Genomic DNA, 27,020 nt, shown 5'->3' with positions numbered 1-27,020 from the left:
CCTCGCTTTACCACCACTGGGGTGCTAAGAGGTTAAACATGGGGTGATAACCGAATGGTGAGTAAATGCCAACTTTTAGCACAGGCTGCTCAAACCACCTCCACTTACAACATAAGATCCAATAGTGTTGTGAGGTCATTTCACAGAATTTTGCGAGGAGAATATTCAATTAGGCTAAATGAGATGGGAGTAAAAGGAAAAGTGCAGCTTGGCTTGGGAGGGAAAACCCCCCAAATGAAGGACACCAAATCAGCTGAATGTCCAATATGTCTTTAAATGACAATGTTCAAACTACACCATCAAGCCCATAAATACAGATTTGAGACAAGCCCCATGACTTCTATTTAAAAAGGGCAGGAACAGAAGAGATTGGGAAATAGGGAACCTTCTTCTGACAACGTGCATCTGTCTGGATAAAGCACCACCCAGTGTCAGAACCTTCTATCCACAGGCAAGCAGACCCAGTGGGAGTTTAAGGACCTGAGCTGTCCTTAATGTGAGGCCATTCAAGAAAGCAACCCCTGTTTTATAGATGACCTAGGTGTACTCTGTTAGATCAGCAGAATACAGACTGATAAGCAGGGCTAAAGGCAGAACTCAGTGAACATTTGTACTTGATTGAATATGGACATATAAATGCAAAAACAGAACAATTTTGGAGCTAGAAGATAAATTTATTTTTGAGTTTTAAGAATAAAAATGATTTCTTATGGTCCATGGGTATAAACTTCACTAGAAACTTCTTCACTAGTGAAAAAAACCTTTTCCCAGGGATTAGGAGTGCCCTTTCTATAGGACACAAGACATATGGAATCCTATATCTAGGTCAATAAGCACCAGGAGGTGCTGAGAGTTGCAATCATCTTGTGACTAGTGGCCTAAATAACAGGAGGGATTCTTCAACATTTTAAATAAATCTTCTTTGAAAAAACTCATCTACAGCCCACTGTACCTATTAGAATCTAAATAGAAAAAAAAATAAAACAATGCATGAGGAGTTACCTTAGGCATCAAGGACTTGAAGAGTTATGAAACATTCCCTTGATTCAAGACTATTTCAATTTTTCAACACTCTAATTTAATTGAATAAACAATAAGTCTCTTTACCTTCGCAAAAGCTGCAGCGGTCATTTGGACTCGTCCCTCATCAGAAGCGTATATTTTGAGGTCATGTCGGTAAGTACTATGTAGTCTAAGTAAACCACAACCAGGAAATCCTGCATAATCTCCTAGAAAAATCAGACCTTGTTCACTTACGTTATGTTTTGATTCTGTGGCAGTTTTTCCGATCTAACCGAAACCAAACTAAGCGACTGACAGTTTGAGGCAATGTAGTGGTGAAGGTCACTGTTTTTCAAATTGCCACCAAGAACCAATTAAAACAGAGAAAGGGTATTAGGTCCAGAAATACCCAATGACAATGCAGAGGGAAGGAATGCGTTACCTTGTCCTCCAGGATACATGCACCTGAAAGCTCTCCCAAGTTCCTCCGCTTGAACTCGGCCGGCGGGGGTCAATTCCCCGCCCCACTTCAGAACCAAGAGTAATGAAGGTTCTTCTCTCCTAGTGTCTAGGAAACCGAAACATGGAAAAGCCTCCATTTAAACGCTTGTTCTACTTGTCTCTCACACCCACACTTACAGCTTTCAGGGCTTTCCTTTCTGTTCTCCTCTTATCCATTTACAGTAGATTCTGCGGCAATCAGGATATAACTGGACAGTTGGCAGGGATGGAAAGAGAATGGGAATGACTCTTTTATATGAACCCAACAGAGGGAACTGCTCATTTCAGGACTTTGAGGAGAGTTTGCTCAGTGAGAAGAAGCGTCGGCTCGAGGAAGAAATATTTACAGCCTGAAGAGGTTTTTGCAGGGGGCAGGCACAGAGAACTAATGATTTAACAATTTCTCTTCTCACCCCCAGGGCTTGAAAAGGGTGTCAGGGATTTGGAAGAGAAATTTCAGGAGATCTTGAAGAGGGCTGGAAACCTTAATCGGTTGGGAGGGGAGCGGGGGGGAGAGAAGAGAAGGAAGAGCCAGGGGTGCAAAGAGAAGGAGAAAGATACGAAGTGGGTGTGTGGCGGGGGGGATATGTGGAGGCAATGGATGAAAATATGGAGAAAATGAGTCCAGAGAGAGGTCAAGGGGCAGGGAGGGGAAAGAGCAATGAAAGGAAGAGAAAGACTGGCAGAGAGGGAAAGAGAACACAGTCAGAAGGAGAACAGAAGGAAAAGAATAGGAAGAATCAGAAGAAGAAAAGAGGAAAAAAAGGCAGCCATATGGGGACAGGAGAGAGAATAGGCCAAGAGGAAAGTAGATGAGGGAAAAGAACTGTTACTACAAAAAATATGGGCTGACACACAAGGGGAAATTGCAATGGAGAGAACAGGAAGGATCACCTCTATAACCTGGTCTAAGCATAGGCAATTCTCTAAGTGTGAGAATTGAAGTTAAATGATATTTTCGTAGACTGTTATACTTGATTAGCAAAGTTCTATTTTTTGAAGCTCAGTTTTCCTACGATCTGGGGGTTTGCTTCCCGGAAGAACCTCACGTGACAGAAACTTGCATTGTACTACTCACACTGTTTCTTCTGACACCACACCACGCTGTCTCCAGATAGATGTGCATTTTTGGAAGAACATTTCCTGATTCCATCAGTGTTCTAACCAAAATGTGTTGTGAAAACATATATTGCGGCAGAATGGACTACTGGAAGGTAATGCACATCATTTCTGATCCTGGTTTGGGCGGGGGGCAGAGGGAGGAAGAGAGAGGGGGAAAAGAAGAAAACTACAAGAAGGATTCCCTGCTTTGCCTAGTTAAGGTGGGAATGGAAATGCAAGGTATGAAGCAGAAATCGAGCATCTACCACTCAGCTGTATTTATTGAGTGCTTAACTGGGGATAGCACTTTGGAGAGCAGCCTATGAGCCCGAGTGGGACAGGGACTTTGTCCAACCTGATTAATTTCCACCTACCCTAATGATCAGAACAGTGCTTGGCACATTGTAAGCATGTAACAAGTGCTCCTGCTATTATTACTAGCCTTCCATCTCTACGGCCCTGAATTCTGGCCAGGTGAGGGGCTATTTGTAGCCAACCTTCTATCAGAGAAGGGATTTTTGGGTTGTTTTTTTTGTACTTCAGTACAATGCACTGCTCCCATTGATGGCTCAATACATACTATTATTGCTAGCTCCGCTACTGAAGTTTAGGTTCATTTTCAGGTCCTGATGGAGCCTTTTTGGTATGAAATAGATCATGGGTGTTCCTTCCCTTGCTTCTCTTTAGCCCTGACTGATCTCTGAGCAGGCTAATTCAGCCAGGCCTCCTGTCTGAAATAGGACTGCCTCATATTTTTCTGTCTCCATGACTGAACTGGAGTCCCCATTAGGGCCCACCAGAGTAAAATTTATGGTAGAACAGGAAGCATGCTGTGCAGAAACACACATAGTGCAATCCAGGCATGCATTCGGGCAGCCATTTGACAAGTAGAGATATGGAATTTAGGTGCATTTTTGTAAAACCTTCCTATTTTGTGGGTGTACCACAGAGTGAGGTACTTGGAGAAGCAGCGTGGCTTAGCGGAAAGAGCCTGGGCTTGGGAGTCAGAGGTCATGGATTCTAATCCGGCTCCACCTCTTATCAGTTGTGTGACTTTGGGCAAGTCACTTCACTTCTCTGTGCCTCAGTTCCCTCATCAGAACATTGGGGATTAAGCCTGTGAGCCCCATGTGGGACAACCTGATTGCCTTATATTTACCCCAGAGCTTAGAACAGTGCTTTGCACATAGTGAGCGCTTAACAAACACCATTATTATTTGGTCAATGTTTCGTTAAAGCTTGGTAACTATACAATTCTCTGGTGGATGGTCAGTGAAACATATACCAAACTAGCTCACCAAGCAATAACCTACATGCCTTCTAAACCAAAAATAACAAGCATCTACACTGATGTCCTCCTGCAAAAAGCCACGCACCAATGTATAGCGCAGTCTTCTGTTTTCACGTGAGATTCTGGGAGACAGGGTGTCCCACAGTGATAAAACTCATCTGTGGTGGAAGAGAAAGGACCCCAGAGAACCGTGCTGCTGCCTGGGATTGGCATACCCCTATTCTCTGGCTCATACCACTTTCTTGGCTGCTAGGGCAACCAGAGAAGTGGTGGGGGAGAGTGGAAGTGGGCATTTGGGTCGTTGAGGTCTTTCCTAGTAACCCAGAGCTTCATTAATGCTACCCCAGGGACACTTCCTAGGAAAATCTATGCAGCAACAAAATGATACACATGTACACTCTCTCTGGCCAGCCTGAACCTTTAGAATGCTTAGGCCTGTACCCTTCACCTTGTCCCAAAAGAGAAAAGATTGCTGCAATGACCCCAGAGATATATCCTCTCGTATCCAGGCTGCCTGGAGTGAACCCGAGAAAAGTGGAAAATATGAACAGAGGCAAAGCTCTCTGCAGTTTGGACAAATGGCAAAGAGATGAAACAGTGTGCTTGTGACTTCCAACCAGATTGCTTGTGACTTCCAGATTGCCTGTGACTGTCAGTCACAGCACCAGCTGAGGTCTAAATCATGGCCAACTACAGCATGTACCTTCCTCTTCACTAGATGTTTTAGGACAACCATGAGGGAGATAAGTCAACTGGACTTTACGATTTATTCCAGAAAAATGTCCATACCTAAAAATAAACAAAACAGACTTCTAATAAAATTGTTGAAAAAAAGCTTCAAATACATATAAACTTTCAAAAAAAAAAATCACGTGAATGCTACAAGAAAAAGGACAAAATCTGTTCATTTTAAACCACATTAATAACCACAGGGCAAACATATATACTCACGTAGATATCACAGAATCACTCCACTCCTGATCATGATACACTTGCTTTTATCTTTTAAACTGACTTCTCATCACTTGCCCTTATTCCACTATCCCAAGACACCATCTCCCTCCCCTTTGCCCCATCCCTTACCCGGGCTTCCATAAACACCCCTTCACCCCCCTCTGACGACTTCGCTTTTAGGAAGCGCCCTCCTCTTCCCACTTGACCTTCCCCAAACATTCAACCCTACCCTCGCCTTACCACACCCTTTACAATCGCATTTATTTGGAGGATCCACTTTAACTGAGCTGCTTTTTTCCTTGGGGTCCTCCTCCCGTCAGCTCTCTATTAACATTCTACTCTTGATTGATAGCAGCTACTTAAGGGAAGCTAGGGTGCTTCAGGGACTAAGTCACACCAGCCTCTTTCCTCCCTTACTTCCTAAAGTGGCAAAAAGAGCTTCAAAGGAGAAGCAGCAGTAAGGACAGCAACCACTCACTTGTGGGCCAGAGTTGGAAAATAGACACAGGTGCACAGAAAGAGGAAGAAACATCAACAGATTAGAGGGATAGGAGGACAAAGAGGAGAAAAGTAGCACAAGACAAGAAAGGACAAATTAGGGAGAGAGAGAAAAGGAAAAATAAAATGAATAAAATGGACAAGGAACAGGTTATTTCCACTAATTCTTAACATAAATCTTCCACTACATGTGACTTTCCGTCTGACTATCAAATAGATGGTTTTATTGGACATTCTAAAAGGAAGTTTCTACCAGATGAATTTTCTGACAATCATTTTTAAATTTCAAAAAAATTCCACATGACCACAAAATATATTTTTGTTGATTTGTGCACACCCCTAGAAATAACAAACACCCTTTAATAATGACCCGATGAATATAATCAAGAGATTTAAACACATAGAGCATGAAAATCCACTAAAAATGTGTATTCCCTGAAGAAAGGGGAATAATTTTTTTTTTTTAGTCTACAATAGAGTTGGAATTTCTGTTGGAAATAAGCAGCTCAAGGCAGCGACCAAGCCAGTAATCCTAAAGCCCAAATGACAGTGCCTGTCAGAGCCTGTCATCTTATTCTTGAATAATTCTTTAAAAAATGCTCTATCGTTTTGAATTGGATGCCACTTTTTCAATTATTTTCCATCCAGCTGAAAGTATATTAAAAGGGGATAAAGGATCAAACTGGAAAGCCTTTGTAATGAAGGAAGACTACAGAGGAGAAAGAACTTAAATAGAATTTTAAAAAGCAACTCACATTTCTAATACAGTTTTCAGTTGTTCAAGTTTTGATTTGCTCTCTTCGATTTCAGAATCGTTATTCTGCCCAAGTTCTAAAAGAAGCTGTCTAGCAATGTCCAGCACTTCCTATAAAATAAAGAAAGTTTCCTTAACTTTACCTGTTTCCCAGTTGTAATTGTGGACGCGAAATAATATTCAAATAAACTTGCCTGTAATTGTTTAGGCTTTTTCAGTTTTAGCTTTCCGGACTTATAGCCTTCGCATTTCTCAAAAAGATCAAAAAACCTTGTAAGAGAAAAGCATAAAATATTGATAAGTGATCAAAATTTCATTTGTTAAAACTTCATCTACATCTAACTACATAAGTATCTACCAATTCTGTTATACTGTGCTCTCCCAAACACTTAGCACAGTGCTCTGCACACAGTAAGTGCTCAAGAAATACTACTGATTGACTGATTAATATATCTGAGGAGAAGTAAAGTGTTACCTGGGTCAGATAGGAGGTGGGGGACTAGATGATTTGGACCATTTCAGAACTAACGCTCACTACAGCTGTAAGGAACTTTCCTCCCCTAAATGCACTATCATTTTTAGACTTTAATATTGGTATTTTAATTCTTTTTACTCACCCCCCCACCACCACGCTTTATGAAGTGGGTGGTAAAGATTAAAGATATTTAATTGGGATTTGGAATCGTGGCTGGATAGGATAGAGAAGCAGCGTGGCTTAGTGGGAAGAGTCTGGGTTTGGGAGTCAGAAGTCATGGGTTCTAATCCCGGCTCTGCCACTCATCAGCTGTGTGACTTTGGGCAAATCGCTTAACTTCTCCATGCCTCTGTTACCTCATCTGTAAAATGGGGATTAAGACTGTGAGCCCCCCATGGGACAATGTGATCACCTTGTATCTATCGCAGTGCTTAGAACAGTGCTTGGCACAGAGTAAGGGCTTAACAAATACCATCATTATTATTACGTAGACGTAGAGGGTACAGTGAAAGGCATGAGTTTAAATACCTCCACCTGCCAAGAGTGTTTTAATGGGAGTGGCACGAAACTAGGGGTTGATGGGAGACTCAAAAGCTTGTCATGATACAGAGCAAGATAGAGAAGCCTGGGAAGAGGAAATCACATACAGAACCTATAAATCCTTCAAATACATAAACTGCAGTACAAGAGCAAAGAAACCTATGTTTCTGACTTGTCTGTTTTGCTGAACTGATATAGCCAAAATGACTCCTGAGTAAATGAGAGGAAGAGTGAATACAACCAAACAGTACTTCCTCATAACATGACATGACTGCGGATACTCAATGATATCCAATGACCATGACTGCGGATGCTCGTGACTATGTGCGCCAATTCTGTATATGTATACACAAAATACTAGGAAAATTAAATGACGAAACTGTAAGAACAGACCAGGCACAGTTATAATATCGATAAAAAGAGATGATATGTCTCAATGGGATGCCTTACAGACTAAAGTATCCAATCAGGTATTTATGTGATTCAATTGAAGACCTACTTCTGATGTCTCACTTCCATTTTCATCTTTTGTTTTGGTGTTCGATCCCCGTGTCGTATAACTGCAATAACACATCTAAGCTCCATCCTGAAAGAGAGGGAAAAAAGAGGGACTTCATTCTGTGAATATAAATGTTATATTGTGCATTTTAGATTTATTCAGTATACCTCTTTTAATACCATCACATTTTAACACAAGAGACTCTCCAAGAAGAAACTGGCATAAAAATTTGGCAATACAAATCACTATTTAGGCACACAATATTAAATATTCTTACAATTTTGGGAAATATCTCTGACAAAGATATCTCAGTTATATATGAATATTAAGTATTATCAAAAGATTAAACTCAAAAGAAAAAAACAGCACACACGCACACAAACAACAAAAACTTGTTTTGCCATGGAATAAAAATTGAGGTGTTAAAAACCTCATCCCCTGGGAGAGAAAGGGTAGCTACTCAGCACTGAATTTCAGTGCCAAAAGACCAACACGCCTAATTCATCGATTCACTCAAAATTCCCTACTTTTAATGCTTTAGTTATATCCAGAAACTCCAGGGGAAAACGGCTGATATATGCCTTACCAATAAAAGTGAACTTTACTATTTCCCTGAGAAAATACAGTTTGTGGCCATAACTCCTTTTGGTTATTTAATGGTATAGTCAACTATGCATTCTCATGTACTTCTTTAGAAACCCCGAAACAAAATAGTTTTGGGCATGTAAAAGGCCTTGAAGTCCATCTTCCTAACAGTACGAGTCCAAAAGTAAAAGTTTACCAATCACGGGTAAAAAATTTTCATACGAGAATCTGTATTGGTGTGAGAAAAGACCTATGGCAAACCACAGGGAATCTGCATACTGAGAAACTTCCTTCTTACATCGTTCCAGATGTGGTTGGCACAATTGGAATATCTTCGGCTTCTAATGGTATCGACCATGGGATCTGAAATTGTGGAGCAAGCTCTCTCATTATGATATTTCTTAAAAAAAAAACAAAAAAGAAAAAACACTTGATTAATGTCTTAAACATAATTTATGCTAAAACACAGATCCCGCAAAATGGAATTTAAAGCCTTAGAATATTAAGTGTACAAGCCACAATCAAATTGTTCACAGTAAATATTAGTGTCCTAAAAAAGCCAACTCCCTTTGGTTCAAAAGGGTTTAGGATTATATTTGATTCTACTTGAGCAAAATTCTTATTCTTCACTGAGAATTCTTTTCTTCCTGTATACCTTTAGTAATCTCCACTACTTACCCTAAAAAATGGATTCGATAGGCAGATACATTTTACTCCTAAGGCACGGAAATTCACTGAGCTAAATTCCTAACTTCCTTGTACACCATTTCCAATTATTCCACAACAGCATATTCATCAGATTTAAAATAAAACTCAAAAATTCATGCTTAGCTTGGTTCTAAATTATCTAGAAATTTAAACAACACACAATTATTTTTAATATACCTAGTCCTTGCTATATCACTGGGGTCACATTCTTTCGTAACTTCTAATTAAGGAAAACTCATGCTACGGTCACAAAGGAGCAACCCTTCTGTATGTGCCTACACTGTTTTTTCTGACACCATAGCACACTGTATTCATTCAATTGTGTTTACTGAGCACTTACTACTTGCAGAGCTCTGTACTAAGCACTTGGAAAGTACAATTCAGCAATAAAGACAATCCCTGCCCACACCGGGTTTACAGTCTAGAAGCAGCAGGGGCGGGGAGAAGAAATCATATATTTATAACATATAGAGTAGTGCTGTGGGGTGGGGAGATGGGGGAAGAGCAAAGGGAGCGAGTCATCGTGATGCAGAAGGGAAAGGAAGCTGAGGAAATGGGGGGCTTAGTCTGGGAAGGCCTTCTGGAGGAGGTGAGTCTTTGGTAGGGCTTTGAAGGGTGGGGTAGAGTGATTGCTGGATTTGAGTATTTACTGAGCGCTTACTGTGTGCAGAGCACTATTCTATGAGCTTGGGAGAGTGCAGTGCAACAATAAACAATATTCAAGCAGGCTCGTTTTGTTAGATGAACATTCTCTAATTCCCTAACAACATTCTACCCAAAATGTACAGAGAAAGCACGCATTGTGCCAGAACTGAGAGAATGTCAGTGGAAAATAAAATTCTTGTGGAAAAAAACAAGTAAGCTTCAGAACAATAGATATCGCTCTAGACTGTGGTCAGGGAACCTTTTTACCAACTATCCCAAGCACTCAATATAGTGCTCTGCACACAATAAATGCTCAGTAAATTCCACTGATTGATAACAAAGTTGAGACCCGTCATATTTACTTTTCAGGTAGCGTCATTTCATGAGACTTCATTATACATTCATAATTTGTTAGTTTACTAGAATCATTCTGCAGGTACTGCAATAATTTACCAGGAAAATGGGTAGGTCAGTTTTGTGCTTGAAGTGTACACTCAACTGAAATTAGGTTATTTGAATTAATTTCCCAAATAATCCTGGAACAGCAGTATTAATTTTACAAAAATGAGAAGCTTAAGAAAAGTTGTCACCATAAGGTTTCTAAATTTACCATCACTCAGGGCAATGAAAGGGCACTTCTTAATGATATTCCAACTCACTATTTCCAGAGTTTACCTTTCATAGCCAAAAGGTCAAGTCTATGTCATCAAAATTTGGTCCTCACACTTGAGAGGTTATAGAGAGTTTGGAAGAACAGATTTAGTCTGATCTATACATTTTCAATTAACCTTATCTTTTCTCACTTAATCTTGGGAGAATAATTTAGGCCCTGGGGAGAATTCAGCTCAGCAAGTTTCTTTGGGAAGAGACAGAGGACTGATTAAACCTTGATTACTAGTGCTACTGCCTTAAAATGAGCTCCAATGTGCTTTTCCCATGACTGTTCTCAGAAATTTAAATGGAAGTAAGGTCTGAACTCCATAAAAGCAGTAAAACATGAATTTCTATTTCCTTATTTATCTCCGCATCCATCCTCACAAAGCTTTTAAGACTTAAGCAACTCACCTAGAATTTACCTAAGATCAGCAGTTTACTCCCCACTTTGAAAGTTGGAAATTTACCCAGAATCTCATTTACATGGTAGTAGTCTTGGTTAGTCTTGGTGCTTACTGAACAAAAAGATCTAGGTTTTAATTTCCAACTCCACAGTTCCTAGAGCTATGCTTTAAGTCACAGTAATCTTTTCTACCTCAAAAGATGTAATTCGTAGAGGCCAAATTTTAATAACTTCAAAGGCATTTAAATATTTGCATGTTTTAAAATCATGTCTCAAATTGCTAAATATTTTCAATGTTAAAAAGGGTTATTTGTTATCTAGCAAAGAAACACGAAGTTACTTCAAAAGGAATAACTGTGCACTTACTTTCATTTTGAAGATAAGCAAACCCAAAGAGAAAATATGCCACAACACTCTTACCCAAGTATTTTTGCGCAGTCATCGTAATATTTCATAGAATTCTTCACAAAACTGAAGCCGTTGACATCACAAACATATGACTGTCCATTAGCACGTAATAAGTCAAAGCCACAAACAGTTTGCTATTTAAAAATAAAAGAGTACCTTGTCAAAGGTTCCATTTCAATTGGTCATATATTAGTCAACCTTTTCATGAGCTTTTTTTTTTTTAAAGACATGTATATATAAAATAATTATTGACTACTTACATGGTGAAAGGAAGCAGTAAAGAACATAAAGTTCTACTGGAGTTACGGGAATATGACATTTTCCAGATAAAGCACACATTTTATTTTTCCCCCCTTTTCCCAAATATTAGAGTCGCACTACTAGTCACTACAGGAAACAGAACCCATATACGTGTGGAAGAACTAAGTCAGCTTACCTTAAAAGCGAGGCAGACTTTCCAAGCAATTAATTTTTCTCTTGCATTAAGGATGACGGGATAACGGACTTCCTTCCCTTCACTATCCCTTTCCACTTTGCCATCTAGAGCAGGGGATTTCCGAGCTTCGGCATGGGCATAGTCCGGGCCCACTGTATATACCTTTAACAACAAGAAAACAAAGTTAACATTTTATCAGTGAACAGATCAGAACTAAGAAACAGAACACCCTCCTCACTGCCCTTTTATATTGCCTTGACAATATTTTAAATTCAGTGACAAACTTAATATGCTCATTACAGCCCCATAAAAATAACTTTGCAGGTTTAAATTACTGGGTGATAAAGGAAAAAACATAACCGTGAAACCTCGGAGACCACTGTGTCAGCAATATTTTATCCTATTCACGAGAGAGAGATTTTTGTGGCGGCCTGAACTTTAATAAACTCTTTTACAGTAATATTCCTCATCTCAAACCCTCGAATTATTTTAATCATTTGTTGACTCAATATACAGAATGCAATGTTTCCCCTACCTTCACGTCAGTTCCATCTGTAGGCATGAACTCCTCATAAATGTAAGAGCCTGTTTTTCGAACATTACTTTCAGGGGAGTAAACACTACTTCTGCTGCCGATCTGTAATAAACACAAAATAACTGACATTAAAGAAAGGCACAACCATGAAATATAAACCGCGGATTCAGCATATACAAGTAAGAGAGAAGGTGAATAAATGGGTTTTCCAACACATGGAGAGCAAAATTAAAACAAAATAGCATCGGTATTGGCAAAGTGTGAGTTTTCAGGTAGGCGGCATGGCCAAGTGTAAAAAAACAAACAAAAAAAAAGGAACTGGGAGTCAGGAGACCCAAGTTCGAGTCCCAGCCCCACCACTGGCCTACTCTATGATGTGGGCAAATAGCTTCTCTTGGCTCCAAATTCTCTTATCTGTAAAGTGGTGATGAAACTGATTGTGAGCCCCAGGTGGAAAGAGCGGGAGACCCAGAGGATCTGGGTTCTAATCCTGGCTCCACCATTGGCCTGCTGAGTGACCCTGAGCAAGTCACTTAACAGCTCCATGCCTCAGAATCCCCAACGGCAAAATGAGGGCTCAATACCTGTTCTCCCTCCTAACTTGATTGTGAGCCCCATGTGGGTCAGGGACTGTATCCAGCCTGATTAACCGGTATCTACTCCAGTGCTGGACACATACTAAGCGTTTAAATATCATAAAAAAGACCGAACAACAGCAAAAAAAATTAAATGGCGGACTGGATCTGACTACGTAACCCTCTATCAGCCCCTGTGCTCAGTGGATAATGAGTCCTTGATGAAAGCCATTGTAATTACAAAAAGATTCAATTTTTGCTTCACTCTGGGAGAGATTTCTGATATCCTGGAAAGATCGATGACTCACGTGCAATTTAATCCACATACAAACACTTTACCTTCCGAAAGAGCCTCTGACTCCCTCCTCCAGCAGATGTTGGATAATAAATGTAAACATTATGGTCCTCGGCACTGACTGGCTTTTCAACAAATGGCTTTTGGAAAATTGCTCCATTTACCTCAACGTGATCTTCCCCTTCGACCAGATTGCATTCTGTGGGAGGAAGACAGCAAAGTTTTATGCTAAGACTGAATTGCCCAAATATTACCATTTTCACAGACCTATTTAGACTTGGAAACTCAAAGAGCTTACCCAAGTAAATTATTACTCATGAAACATAAAATTCTAAGGCAGAAATACAATCTTCATTTTAAATTATATATCTAGTACTTTTCTCAGGCTTAGAAGAACTGAGATAGGAGCTACTGGCCTGACGTTCAACTACAAAAATCTTCCATATTTATTGGCATAAATTGCCTCCACTATCCACATCTACTTCGAAGAAGAAATGAGCTATTTTTTGTACCATATAATTGTAAACAATGATAGCTGCTCTAAAAGAAATACTTTTGACTATTGTTGGGCAGGATCTTCCCTAAAAACGTGGTGAATACGTTGCTCAGGTTGTCTTCAAGGGTTGGGATATCTTTTTCACTTTCTTCCACCTTCAAAATGATGTGAACTGAATAATATGACCAGAATTTGGTTTTAAAGAGATGTACAAGCAAAATTAATGGTTCGTCCCTGTGTGTTTTGCACAGAGTAAGGGCTTAATGAATACCAATGATTGATTGATTCCCTGTTCAACAATACAGCATCAATGCCAGTGAAAAAAACCTCACATAACTGACTCCAGAATTGTTCACTTCACTGATTACAACCCATTGCCAATTTTGATTGCAACTACATTTGATTAAAGAAGACTGACATGCAGTTTTTAATATTTCAGGTCAAAGTTTGGTTTTAGTGTTAGGGCCATTTGGATGTTATATCCTTCTCCTTTGCCCTTGAGCACACTGTGGGGATTTGGCTCAAGCTCTGAAAGAATTTCTAAAGCACTTGAATTAACAGCTGTGGCATAAGACATTTTTGGAATGGAATAAAGCCTTTATCAGAAGTTCACTGTAATTCAAACCTACACCCTATTAAGGTAGCAGTTATCATAGTGACCCCCTTAAGCCTGTTATTTACAGGTGGAATGTAAAGTGGGCTCAAGCCTCCAAGGTCAAAGTCCAGTTCGATTGAGAGGACACTGGGTCATATGAAGCGCCTAATGGTCTGATGTGGGTATTGTCTGGCAGTGTTGAGAGGGGAATGTGGTGGCATGATTCCCATTTGGCTCAGAGCTGAGAGAATTGACAGAGAGCCAAGAGCATCAAAACCCCTGAAACAGTCTCAGATGAAGAGAATATACAACAACTCAATAATAAGTGACGCAAGGACATAAGACGACATTGCTTAGATCACAAGGACTTATGAGGTAGGACGACCAAGTAGGCCACCAAATATGTATGTCTTGGTATGTGTAAAGAACATATGGAGATAGCAATTATTTTAAGTTATAACCAAGGGCCATCTTCATTGAGAGAGCAACATTTTACAGATATGATTTTTCATTATCTCAGTAGGGCCAAATGGTTTATCATAGACTGAGATTTTTGGTGCCTCAAAGTCTCCCCTAAACTTTCCTAAAATTCACAGAGCATCTGATTCAACATAATTAAAAATTTACTAAATGTCTGATGCTTTATAAAAAAGATGGTATTTGCTAAACCTGTACTAGGTGCCAGGCACTGTACTAAGCAATGGGGTAAGATACAAACTAATCAGATTGGACAAAGTCACGCATGGTATAGTGGATACAGCACAGGCCTGGGAGTCAGATGGTCACTGGTTCTAATCCCGGTTTTGTCACTTGTCTGCTTTGGGAACTTGGGCAAGCCCCTTCGCTTCCCTGTGCCTCATTTACCTCATCTGTAAAATGGGGATTGAGACTGTGAGACAGGGACTGTGTCTAACTCAATTTGCTTGTAACCACTCCAGTGCTCAGTACAGTGCCTGGCACACAGTAAGCACTTAAATACCCCAATTATTATTATTATCCCACATGACACAGTCTCAATCCATATTTTACAGATGAGGGATCTGAGGCACACAGAAGTGACTTACCCAAGGTCACAGAGCAAACAAGTGGCAGAGCCAGAATTGGAACCCGGGTCCCTCTGACTCCCAGGCCCGTGCTCTTTCCACTAGGCCACGTTGTTTCACTTGTTACCTCTGGCTCCGGGATTGCAGTTTGCTCACCATTACAAAAAAACACAATGCATCCTAGTACCAGACGTAGCAAGTGAAAACACAGTGGGCTTGAAATTACACATAGCATTGCTCTGGCCATAGACAGTCATGGTTATTCATAGCTCCCAAGAGATCACAAAGAAAGGCTGGAAAAAAACAAAACCAAAAAACCCTGAACTACATTTGATCTAGCAGTGTAAAGAATCAAGTAGAGGTGACCGGTGAGATAAAGCCTTGGTGAGGTAGGCAGGACAGTGGTTAGGTTGCGTGAGGTGGGCACCTCAGAGGCTCATGGAGGTGGCAAGACAGGGGAAGGAGCATGAGGGGGCAGTAATCCCGAGTGGCCAGAGCACCTGAGGTCAAGAGCTGGAGGCTGGCAGAATAAGGGTGGAAGAGATGGGCAGGAGCTGCAGTGGAAAATATGACCACAGGTTCCAGAGGGCAGGACCTGGATTGGGTATTTGAGCACTTCTTGGAATTAGAGAGGAAGTAAGCATGAGAGACCAGAAAGATGAAAGCTCAGAGAAAGAAATAAGGGGAAATAAAGAGGAGAAAATAGCAAGATAGGAGAGAATGAGAAAGGACATAAGAAAGAGCAAGAGGGGAGGAAATGCAAGGTGATATGACTGAAGACAAGGAAGCAATCAATGAAAACCTTGTTTGTTTAAAAAACCCAAAACAAATCACCCCCTTACTGATTCAATTATTAAGACGGATCAAAACCCACTCTTACCTTTGGGATTATTTGGGTCTCGATTCAGAATTGCATAACGAGGAAGTAAAATACCTTCAGCTTGGAGAATACTATAGACTTCTCTCCTTTAAAAAAAAAAAAAGCCCATAATCAGGTTTTTTATACACTTCCAAACACAGTTATATGAACACCATAGTCAAACTCCTATTTCATCAAAATTTAAATATGCTTACAAGGAAACTAAGTTGGTTTGAGGCTACAAAGAGATTTTTAAAGGAGCGTAAAGACCTAAACATCTGGAGGAAGGGAAAAGGAGAGTCAGGCTTTAGCAAATGTGTAGAGAAATCTGGATGGGGCTCAAATTTCATCAACTAAAAACCTCCAAATTAAAAAACTCCAAATTACAAAACCACCCTCCCAAATAAAAAAAAACCCTCAAAACCCTACATTTTAAAATGTCAAAATCAAGATTATTTTGATGTTAATTACTGCCTAAACACATGCCATTGCAATTTACTTATTCTTGTTTTACATTCAATCATAGTTATTGAGTTCTTACTGTGTGCAGAACATTGTACTGAGTGCTTGGGAGAGTACACTACAACAATAAATTGGCATATTCCCATTTACTTCAAGCCACAAAATTCACAACACAGTTTTTTGCTGGGGCTCATTTCATAAGAATAACTCTTACCTGTCCTGTATGCGATACTGCATATTCAAGTCATTGATGACAAATGGATTCCTGAGCTTTGCATAGGCAACTGCTTTGTCCAGTGGAAATCCTGAAAGATTTAAGAACACACACTTTTATAGGTGCAACACGGCCTAGTGGAAAGAACAGGGGCTTGGGTTCTAATGCTGGAACTACCACTTGTCAGCTGAGTGACCATGAGCAAGTCACATCACATCCCCCGATTAGACTGTAAGCCTGTCAATGGGCAGGGATTATCTCTATCTGCTGCCAAATTGTACATTCCAAGCACTTAGTACATAGTAAGCACTCAATAAATACTACTGAATGAATGAATTCTCTGTGCCTCAGTTCCCTCATCTGCAAAATAGGGATTCAATACCATTTTCCCTCTATTTAGACTGTGAGGCAAATATGGGAGACATGATTATCTTGCATCTGTCCCAGAGCTTCATTCAGTGCTTGGCACATTGTAAGTGCTTAAATACCATAATTATTAATAATAGGCAATCTGGATTTACTGTATTAACTGGATAGATGTATAGCCTTGGGTTGAAGGTATCCAACTGGAGAACTTTTGAAAACCCCAAAATGACTAATGGGTCAGTGTTTCCTTTTAAGGTGATCTTCCCCTTTAATCCCACATAAATTGATAGTTACAGAATTTCAGAAAAAAAACCCATGGTCACCATCATTAGGATACATATACCACATCCAATAGGAAAACAATGGTACAGATTATCCCCCTTCACCCATTCCATAGAATATATGAATCAGGTGATGATTCGTAGCATCGAAGAGGCAACTGGACAAGTAACAGCAATATTCATCATCCAGTGGGGAATATGATCGACAGACTGGCACTGCAGATTATTCTCACTGCTCTAGATCAAGGCTGAGTAAAAGTCAGCCTGCAAATCAGAACTGGGTCACTAAATGACTGCATCTAGCTCACACAACAAAGCATCTAATACGTACACCATTTGGTGGTCTGCGCCCAGTAGACCACAATGAAGATGATGATGATTCAAGAAGCTCCTAGGCTCACAGCAGTCACCTCCTTCTGTTTGTAGTGGTCCTTATGTTTCTCCAAGAACTGCCACATGGTTAGCAGTGCTAAGGCTCAAAAGCCCCATGTGATAATAGGATTACAGCTGATTATTTTATACTTACCCCAGTGCTTGGCACATAGTAAGCACTTAATACAATAATAATGGTCTGAGTTGCAAACTGCACCTCTCCTGGCTAAGCCAGGTAAGGCTGTTGTAGGTGCTTCATTTCCACAGCTTTAAAGTCTGTTTTCCTCCTCACTTTCACGTCGATGCCTGGGAGGATTTGGAGCACATCTGTTTGCCTGACTTAAAGTTTCCTGAAGTGGCACAATGCCCCAAATAGCCTGGGTTTAAGGAATCTTGAATTCCATCAGTGTAAATCAAGAGTTTCCCCTCTTCCTTTAGAAATGGTAGTGTCACGGCTTCAGGTTTTTCACCCAAAGTGGCTTTCCTCTTCACACCTAACCCCACTATCATACCTGTATTACGGAGGGCATCCCACGGCTCCATAACCATCTGCCAGCTGAGAAATGAAGTAACCATATCTGAAGCTGAGAGTGCAGAGCAGCAGCAACTGGGGCACTCCCCTTCCTGTTCATATTTCCAGGGCCCGGTCCTGTTATGCACCCAGAGACACACGCTCCAGTCCTCTAGACTGTAAGCTTGCTGTGGGCAGGGAACATGTCTACCAATCCTGTCATATTGTACTCTCCCAAGTGCATAGAACAATGCTCTGCCCTCGGTAAGTGCTCAAATACCATTGATAGATTGAGCAGCAGTGGTGGGAAGTTTCTCCTTTCCTCCTGGTCTGTTCCTTGTTGGTTTCCCGAGAAATTCCCCCCTTGTTAAGCAGGCAGCAAGAAACGGCTTGGCAAAATATGACCTGCCGCACTCCTTAGGGTCCTTTCATATTAAAATATTCCGGGACCACTTATCCTCAAGGTTGAAAACCCTCTAGCATGATACAACTTTGGGGAATGAATGGCTAAAATCCATCTCCTCTCCTTCCCCTTGGGTACCTTCTGGCAATGCTACTTATTACAGAAAGGTCCAAAGAGACAAGGAGAAGCAGTCTGAGGCCTGAATAATCTACTATTTAATCACTAAACCTTGTTCTTTCTCCACTGCCACTTAAAGCATATACATTAGGCCATTATTAATCCACAGAACAATGCCCCATATTTCAAAAGAAGTGATTTAGAGGGAAGAAAAGGAAGAGAGTCTGAAAGGGTCAATCAGTTTAGGTCCACCATCGCCCACGGTTGAAACATGCTGTTGTGGGCTAAGAGCATGTGCAGCCAAATCCTCTCAGTCCCTCATTTTTAATTAGATAAATAATGATCAATATAGAACCTTCTACCTCCAAACAAAACAAATCTTTGGAGATTAAATGGAAAACTCTGAATTCTCTTGGAAATTTTGAAAAATTATGAGATTAGGTTGCTTTTACACAAATGACTGTAGGTTAGTTAGCTCTTCAAATATTCCATGATATTTTCAGAATTTCAAATATCTGAAGGAAAGTAACACTAAAAATCCTGGTGATTAATAATGAATTTCAGATGAAATATTTGAAGCTAATCTTTCAAAATTCTGCTATTTATAACGCTGAATATGAAATGCCTTTCCCCCTGAATTTGTAGATATGGATTTTGTCAAGATTTATTGTTCGATTAAAGTACATCAGCATTACAGCAAAAATCCAAAACAATTATGTTCACTTTAAAACTGACACAGTTTCTGTGTACTAAACAGAAAAAATGATTACCTTTGGAATGAAAAGAAACGAGACAATCACACAATGGCCAGTTTTCTACTGGTTCGTTCAAAATAACATCTTCTTCAAATATCACAACCATTATGTATTTAAACATGGAAACACGTTCCAGAATTTCCTTCATTGGTTTGGATTTGGACTTCTTTGCCATGGAACATATGCCCACTACAATCTGTCTTTCAGGTGGCTAAGAGAGGTAAAAAAAAAAAAAAGAAAGAAAAATAGTTCAACATTTTAAATTCTGAAGTGATTTTAATATTGCTGCTCTATTTAAACAAAATCCCTTGCCATAATACAACTCCCACACCTTTTATAGTTACCTTTAAAAGCACTTTAAAGATTGACTAAATATGTAAATAAATATTTATTGCTACTTTACCTCAGGCATAGCTAATTTAAAAAGAAAGAGGAAGGCGAGCAGGAAGTCTAGGAACTCAATATGAAAATATTAAATAGCAAAGTTCAGAAAGCCAAACTGACATTTAGACATCTTATTCCTGTTCCTTTAGACATTTAGACATCTTATGAGAGTCATGCAATCTCCCAAATTGGTCCTAACATGCCTAAACAGGTATCTGCAAGGACTGAAGCAAGTAACATGAGTTGCTAAGTCATCTTCAGATGCACAAAACGTAACACCTGATGAGTCAAGGTGAGGCTTAGCTGCAATAGGCCCCTTTAAATAGAGACACAAAATATGGTCAGAAGTGAAATGGCTAAAACTAATGGTATTGGCCGAAATCGCCTGAGCCCCTAATTACTGCAGGGTATCCACTTAGGTCCTTGGGTTATACTCAGTAGTACTCTTTCTCACTCCCCCACTTAGGTACTGTCTTTAAACTCTGTTGCCTCCCCGACCTCTTATTTTAGTATCTGTCTTCCAGCTAAAGGAAAGATCCTTTAGGACTGGGACAGTGTTTATTAACTTGACTATACCCTTCCAAGCACTTAGTAGAGTGCTCTGCAGTAAACATTAAATATATACCACTGATAATAGCCTCATCCCATTAGTGTTGACTGAAATTGATGAACAACGCTTAGTACAGTGCTTGGCACATAGTACATACTCAACAAATACCATTATTATTATTATAATAATAGTTCAAGTATATAAATTAACACCAGACAAATACACAAAAGCTGAGGGATGATGAAATGGCTTTTTAGGAATGCATCAAAGGTGGTGAGGAATGGAGTTTGGCAAAACAAAGTGGGTGGAGGGCAAGAGAGAGCATGAAGCATTCTGGAAAGGTGCAAGCATTGGGTCAAGAGAGTCAAGAGTGACCTCCCCCACCCCCCCATCCACTCATGCTTTCATTCCTTTCGAGGAAACCTAGACATCTCTCACCCCGTAAACTGTGTCCAACTCACTGCTCAAACCTTCCTGGCCAGCTTTGGCTATATAATATCTCCCCTAACCTTCAAAAAAGAAAAAAAGAAAAAGAAAATCCTTCTAAAAATCACCTCCTTCAGGAGGCCTTCCAAAACTGATGCTTTGCCTTTTTAGTCAAGCCTTCCCCCTCAGAGAACTCAGCACATTTATGCACTTATCAGTTTCCTTGATACAGGTTACTTATTACTGACACTTGTGTTTATAAAGTTCACTCCCATGCTCCTTTAACCTATATTTCATCATGTTACAGCTCTCCTTGACTTACCTCAGACTGTAAACCCAGAGAAAAGGGATCGTAACTTATGCGAATTGTTAGGTTCTCCCCCAGCCCCCGTATACTAGGGGCACTAAATAAATGCTAATAGTAATATCCACTGCCACTGGGTGATGGCAACCTCTCCAGGTCAGCTTCCTGATTTCCAAAATGGTAATAAATCTTTAAGCTACCAGAATGATTTAATTAGTTTCAATTTATTTAAATTAGTTTCTCGATATCCTTGGTCTTGAATTCTGTTAAGTGAATATAGATGCCTACACACTCAGCAAATTCTGTTACAGGAAAATGTGTTTATCCTGAATAACCCCGAGCAAACCGGACAACTTTAAATAGTGATTTCAAGGAGCCAACTTACTGAATCATACTCTTCATCTTCCTCCTCTTCGGCGGGGTCATAGAAGTGCTCAAATTCTTCAGGCTTGGTGGAATCCAAAGGTTCATCCTCTCCTTCTTCAGCCCCGACAAAGAATCTGGGGGGGTCATCCTCTTTTTGTGGAAGGGACATTATCTAAGCTAAATGAGAGCAGCAGCTAGAGGGAGATGCGCAGTAGTTCATTCTCCCAGGAGCAGCTTGTTTCTGCGTGCGCAATCACTTGCTACTGTGATATTCGGCTGCCAAACGCTATTCGGTTCCCAGTTATCTCTTCATTGTTGACAGTCAAACTGTTGCTCCAGCTTTAAAAACATAAAGTCACAGGTTGTTGCTTCCCTGAGTTGATGTGGCAATGTTTACACTAAAAAACAAAAGCAAATGATTCCTCAAAAAAATTAGCATCGACACTCCTTTTTGACGCTCTGCCCAAAAGATACGGTCTGGGCAGCATATAAGGCGTTTGCTAAGCATGCCTTTCTCAGTGGGCTTCAGATCCAAACGGAGCACGGTAGAAAGGTTCTTTGCCACGCCATAGCTATCAAAAGTGCAGAGAACAACTCCAGTTCTATATTGTTCTATGTATGTTCAGTACTGTTTAAATTATTATATGCTGCCATGCTTGATGCTGTAAAGCCTGACCTGAAAATTGGTATCAGAGTAGGCTCCTGACTTATTACCAGGAAATGAGTCCCACTCAACAGGCTACAATAATCACTGCCAGTCTTTCAGAAAGCTACACGTCCCATGCTAACTGCACATCCCGAGGCGTGCAGATATTTATAATAACTGTGGCATCTGTAAGTGCTTCCGATGAGCCCAGCACTGTCCTGAGCGCCGGGGTAAATACAAGGTAATAAGATAGGACACTGTTCCTGCCCCACATGGGGTTCGCAGTCTACGGAGAATGGAGATGAGGCATCGACTCCCCATCTTACAGATGGGGGAACCGAGGCAAAGAGAAGTGCCTTGCCCGAGGTCATACAGCTGACACCTAGCAGAGTCAGAATTAGAACCCAAGTCCCCGATGCCCAAACCCATGCTCCTTCCAACAGGCCACGTTGCTTGACAATTGAGACTAAAGATCATGATTATACTCTAGCTAGGAATCCCCACACGCAACCAAAGGTTTTTCAGCAGTCACACTGAGCTTCACTGCCACAATGACTTCTGTTACCTAGGCAGAACGTTATCAAGTCATCCACGGATACACGAAGAAATAGAAAGCCAAATCAACAGAGCCGTCGGACTTAAGACACTTGAACAGCTCTCTTCCTCCTACAACCCAACCCCGCACACTCCACTCCTCCACATCAATCTCACTAATCCCATCCCCAACCCCAGGCTCAAATCCTCTCCCTCCCCTTTTATATTCAACAGCCCACACCCTTCCCACCTTCAAAAGACTTAAAAAAAACCCCTAAAATCACATCTCCTCCAAGAGGCCTTCCTTAAGCCCTCATTTTCCCTTATCTGTTCTTCCTTTTGTGTGGACTATGCATTTGGCTGTATACCCCCTTAAGCATTCTGATACTCACCTCAGCACCACGGGACTTAATATTCTTGTATGTGATGATTACATATACTCTCTCTCTCCCAATTATAATTTATTTTAATGTCTGTCTCCCCCTGAAGACTGTAAGCTCCTAGTAGGCAGGGATCACATCCTTCAACTCTATTATATTGTATTTTCCCAAGTTCTGCACACAGTAAGCACTCAAATACCATGCACTGATTGACTTTGGGAGATGGACGGCTTGAAAATAACAGAGCATTAGTTTCTCACCTCACTGAAAATATATTAAGATGTAAAGGGTGCCCAATTTTCTACTGGGCTGAGAGACATGCACTATCACAGAAAGCAGATCGAGTGGTTTAACAGTTTCATGAGCATCACCATCATGATACAGTTAGCTGCAGTGTAAGACAGGATCATTAAAAATAGTCATCTCACTAGCATGGAGGTAGTTCTTCCAGCCACAATTTGGAGAATAGACTAGAATAGCCCAGCATGCATTGTAGGTGTGGTTTTCCTTAAACAGAGATACTAGGAAGGCTGATCATTATCAGTCTTCTTTAGAAAGATATGTTCCTGCTTAATTCTGGAATTTCTATCTTGATATCCCCCTCATCTGGCACCACTTTATAATTACTTTTTAGGCTTTTCCTCACATAGAGCACCACATCCCCACTCAAGTTCCACCTGTCACTTTGCCTGGCAACATCCTATCCCATAGCTCTTCTTTCCATAAAGATGAAGAGATGCCAGTTGAACCAAGGCCCTTGCTAATCACCAAGCATTCTAATTTACCCATTTTAATTTTTAAGTCTCCGGCATTAGGGCAGAAGCATTTGTATATTTTGGCTTTGCTGTTTTTCCAGTTTCCACATCTGCCAGCTTCCTCCTTTTGAGGGCAATTTAATCTGTTCTGACTGTTTTTTGGAACCTTCCTCTCCACCTTTGCACTACCTTGACCTCCAATTTTTTTTTTATGGTATTTTGTTAAGCAGTTAGTATGTGCCAGGCACTGAACTAAGTGTTGGGGTAGAAACAAGCTAATCTGGTTGGACACAGTCCATGTCTCATGTGGGGCTCACAGTTAAACCCCATTTTAAAGATGAGGTAACTGAAGCACAGAGAAGTGAAGTGACTTGCCCAAGGTTTCACAACAGACAAGTGGCAGAGCCAAGATTAGAACCCAGGTCTTTCTGACTTCCAGGTCCGTGCTCTATCTATTAGGCCATGTGGCTTCTCACCCCACAACTACCCCCTGACTTCCCCTGCCCTGAGAGGGCACTTACTGGATTTCCCCATTTTTAGCTTAAAGCTTGTTCATCCACCCTTTCACTCCTAGTAGCAGCGGCTGAATGTAATTTTACTCAGGAGGACCCTTTATTCCTTTATAAATCTCACTGGTCTCAAAATCTTAATCAGTGTATTGGGACCAGACTTCGGTCCCTTCTCAAACAACTAACTTTGACTTCAAGAACCTTTTTCTGCTTCCAAAATGTACCAGGGCAATGGCTCCTTTCTGCTTTTTATAATAATGTTGGTATTTGTTAAGCGCTTACTATGTGCAGAGCACTGTTCTAAGCGCTGGGGTAGCTACAGGGTAATCAGGTTGTCCCGCGAGAGGCTCACAGTTAATCCCCATTTTACAGATGAGGTAACTGAGGCACCGAGAAGTTAAGTGACTTGCCCACAGTCTCACAGCTGACAAGCGGCAGAACCAGGATTCGAACCCATGACCTGACTCCCAAGCTCTTTTGACTGAGCCACGCTGCTTCCCAATTTTATCGTCTAAATTTTAAATTAAACTAAATTAAAATTATAGACAATTTCATAGTCTAAGTACCCTTTATATAATGCTCTTTTTCAACAGCCTATTAGAGTTTAATGCCAGTACCACAGCACTCTTCTCACTGTGAGTCCATTATTGGGCAGGGATCGTCTATCTGTTGCCGAATTGTACATTCCAAGCGCTTAGTCCAGTGCTCTGCACATTGTAAGCGCTCACTAAATACTACTGAATGAATTTGGGAGCTAACACTACAAAAGCTCCCTAGACTTAAGCACATCCCTTCCCCTCCCTCGGAAAGGTTTTGCCTGACAAACAGAATGATTCAATTTAGCATCAGATAATGACATTACATCTAATCAGCCTAAATAATGGAAAGTCTGGTAACACAATAGTGCAGCTCTTAAAAAGGGTGTCAAGGAACATTTTGGAAATTAGGTAGTAATAGTATTTATTAAATGGTTACTGTGCAATTACCCACAGTACCCACCACATTAGGGTGTTGGGAAAAAATATGTATGTGGAAATTATATAAAATTGTGGGGAAACTGGGCCTGGGGACTGACACGTAAGGGGAGATCAAACAATCAAATAATAAAAGCACATTAAAGACAAGGACAAATGCACAAAATAAAACACTTTATTTTACTCCTCCCAAATCTGATTTTTTTTTATTACTGGTCCATTTTGGCCTTTCATCATGGAACTCTATTTACATTTCAAAGAGGGACAAAAGCCACAATATTTATATTATTCTGCTCAAGTATTTTGGATCCCAGGAATGTCACTGCACTTTATTTCCTCTGGGAAACAGTCAGTTTAGAGCTCTTTTAGCATTCTGGTTCTTGGGAACCAATTAAGCATAGTAACCTGAGATTACCAGTAAATAATGCCTCTTGAGGGCCTCCACCTTTAGACCTGGCAGGCTAGGCACAGAGCAGCCCCTCCAGATATCACAAAACTGGCTGTGTGTGTACTCGGTGAGCAAATCCAACAGCACCAGCCTACTTCGCCCTGTCGGAGTGGGGAGGGAGGAGAAGGGAAGAAGGGAGGGAGGAGGAAGACTACAGAGTGGAAGGGGGAGTGTGCCCATAGCACCAGCTGAAGGAAGGAACCAATCTAAAGGTTCCCAGCCTTTCTCCGCAGCTAGATATTCCCAACAGCCTTTTGGCTGGCCTCCTTTCTCCAATCATTTATGTTGCACACCGATCCACCTCCCTCAAATACCAACCCAAGCACATCATTTTCCTGGAACATTAGAACCAACTATCACCCTCAGGCCATTAGTCATATCAGCCCTCCAAGTTAGTTCTGGTATTTACTAAGTGCTAAACTCTGAGTACAAACAAGATAATTAGATTTAGCTCAGGCCCTATCCCACCGGGGTTCACAATTCCCCCTACTTGGAATGCCCATCTCACTCCACTCTAACCCTTCTTCAGGATCCTAGGCAAAACCCACTTCTAACAAGAAACATTTCCAGATTTATCTTCAGAGATCCGGTCCCTCCATTGGTTACTGCTTCTTCAGCACTTAGGGGGTTCAAGCAGCGGGGCCTGGTGGAAAAAGCAGAAGCCTGGAGGGGCCAGGAGATCTGGGTTCTAAATCCAGCTCTGCCGTGTGCCTGCAGTGTGACTTGGGGAGAGTCGCTTGACTTCTCTGTGCCTTGGTTTCCTCATCTGTAAGCTGGGGAATACTTGTTCTCTCTCCCGGCTTGGACCAGAAGCCCCATATGATGACAGGGATTGTGTCTGATCTGATTATCCCCAGTCAACCCCGGCATTTAGTGCAATACTTTGCACATATTCACCACTACCAGTGAATATTATTATGTATATTACTGCCCTGTCCCATTAAATTGCCCAGTCTCTTGGGGGCTGGAGAGGAATGCAGACAGAAGTCAGAGGCCCCAGACAGTTCTAGGGTCTGGGAGAGCACGGGGAAGGGGGAGAGACAGACAGAGAGCACAACCTAATGGTCAAAGCCACTTGCATCCCCCCACTCTCATCAGCAAGGCCTAGTGAACAGAGAATGGACCTGGGAATCAGAAAGAGCTGGGTTCTAATCCCAGCTCCACCACTCGTCTGTTCTCTGACCTTGAGCAAGTCACTTAACTTCTCTGTGCCTCAGTTCCACCGTGTATCCACCGTGATTAGCTTGCATCTGCCTCAGCGCTGAGTTAAGTGCTTAACAAATACCACAATTATTATTACTATTACCACCACCCCGGGAGAGACCACCACAATTTCTTCTCAACGGATGTTTCTTTAAGAACATAATCCCAATTTTTAAGGGAGAACTGACTGTATTATTTACTTATTCAC

The 27,020-nt window shown here is 41.0% G+C and overlaps 1 protein-coding gene across 20 annotated transcripts in view; it reads right to left on the bottom strand.

The window, feature by feature from the left end:
* PPIP5K2 (diphosphoinositol pentakisphosphate kinase 2) overlaps positions 1-27,020 on the bottom strand; it is a 61,120-nt gene that overhangs the window by 30,046 nt on the left and 4,054 nt on the right. For 15 of the 20 annotated variants that reach the window (XR_005660469.1, XM_029073911.2, XM_039913269.1 and 12 more), the window contains 15 exons: positions 21,383-21,761; positions 19,349-19,544; positions 16,529-16,619; positions 15,874-15,959; positions 12,904-13,058; positions 11,990-12,091; positions 11,455-11,616; positions 11,031-11,152; positions 8,499-8,600; positions 7,616-7,702; positions 6,296-6,371; positions 6,103-6,212; positions 4,599-4,684; positions 1,445-1,570; positions 1,108-1,229 (listed from right to left, as the gene is read on the bottom strand). Coding sequence is in view for 19 of the 20 variants with exons in the window: in XM_029073911.2 (XP_028929744.1) it covers positions 1,108-1,229; positions 1,445-1,570; positions 4,599-4,684; positions 6,103-6,212; positions 6,296-6,371; positions 7,616-7,702; positions 8,499-8,600; positions 11,031-11,152; positions 11,455-11,616; positions 11,990-12,091; positions 12,904-13,058; positions 15,874-15,959; positions 16,529-16,619; positions 19,349-19,544; positions 21,383-21,532 (1,773 nt within the window). In the remaining variant the exon portion in view is untranslated. Of the gene's footprint in view, positions 1-1,107; positions 1,230-1,444; positions 1,571-4,598; positions 4,685-6,102; positions 6,213-6,295; positions 6,372-7,615; positions 7,703-8,498; positions 8,601-11,030; positions 11,153-11,454; positions 11,617-11,989; positions 12,092-12,903; positions 13,059-15,873; positions 15,960-16,528; positions 16,620-19,348; positions 19,545-21,382; positions 21,762-25,566; positions 25,682-27,020 lie in introns of those variants that run through there. The other 5 variants (XM_039913264.1, XM_039913265.1, XM_039913263.1 and 2 more) reach the window with 3 other exon arrangements.

This window comes from Ornithorhynchus anatinus, chromosome 10 (assembly GCF_004115215.2).
Source record: "Ornithorhynchus anatinus isolate Pmale09 chromosome 10, mOrnAna1.pri.v4, whole genome shotgun sequence".
In the NCBI taxonomy this organism is placed as follows: Eukaryota; Metazoa; Chordata; class Mammalia; order Monotremata; family Ornithorhynchidae; genus Ornithorhynchus; species Ornithorhynchus anatinus.
This window is presented reverse-complemented; position numbering and strand designations above follow the sequence as displayed.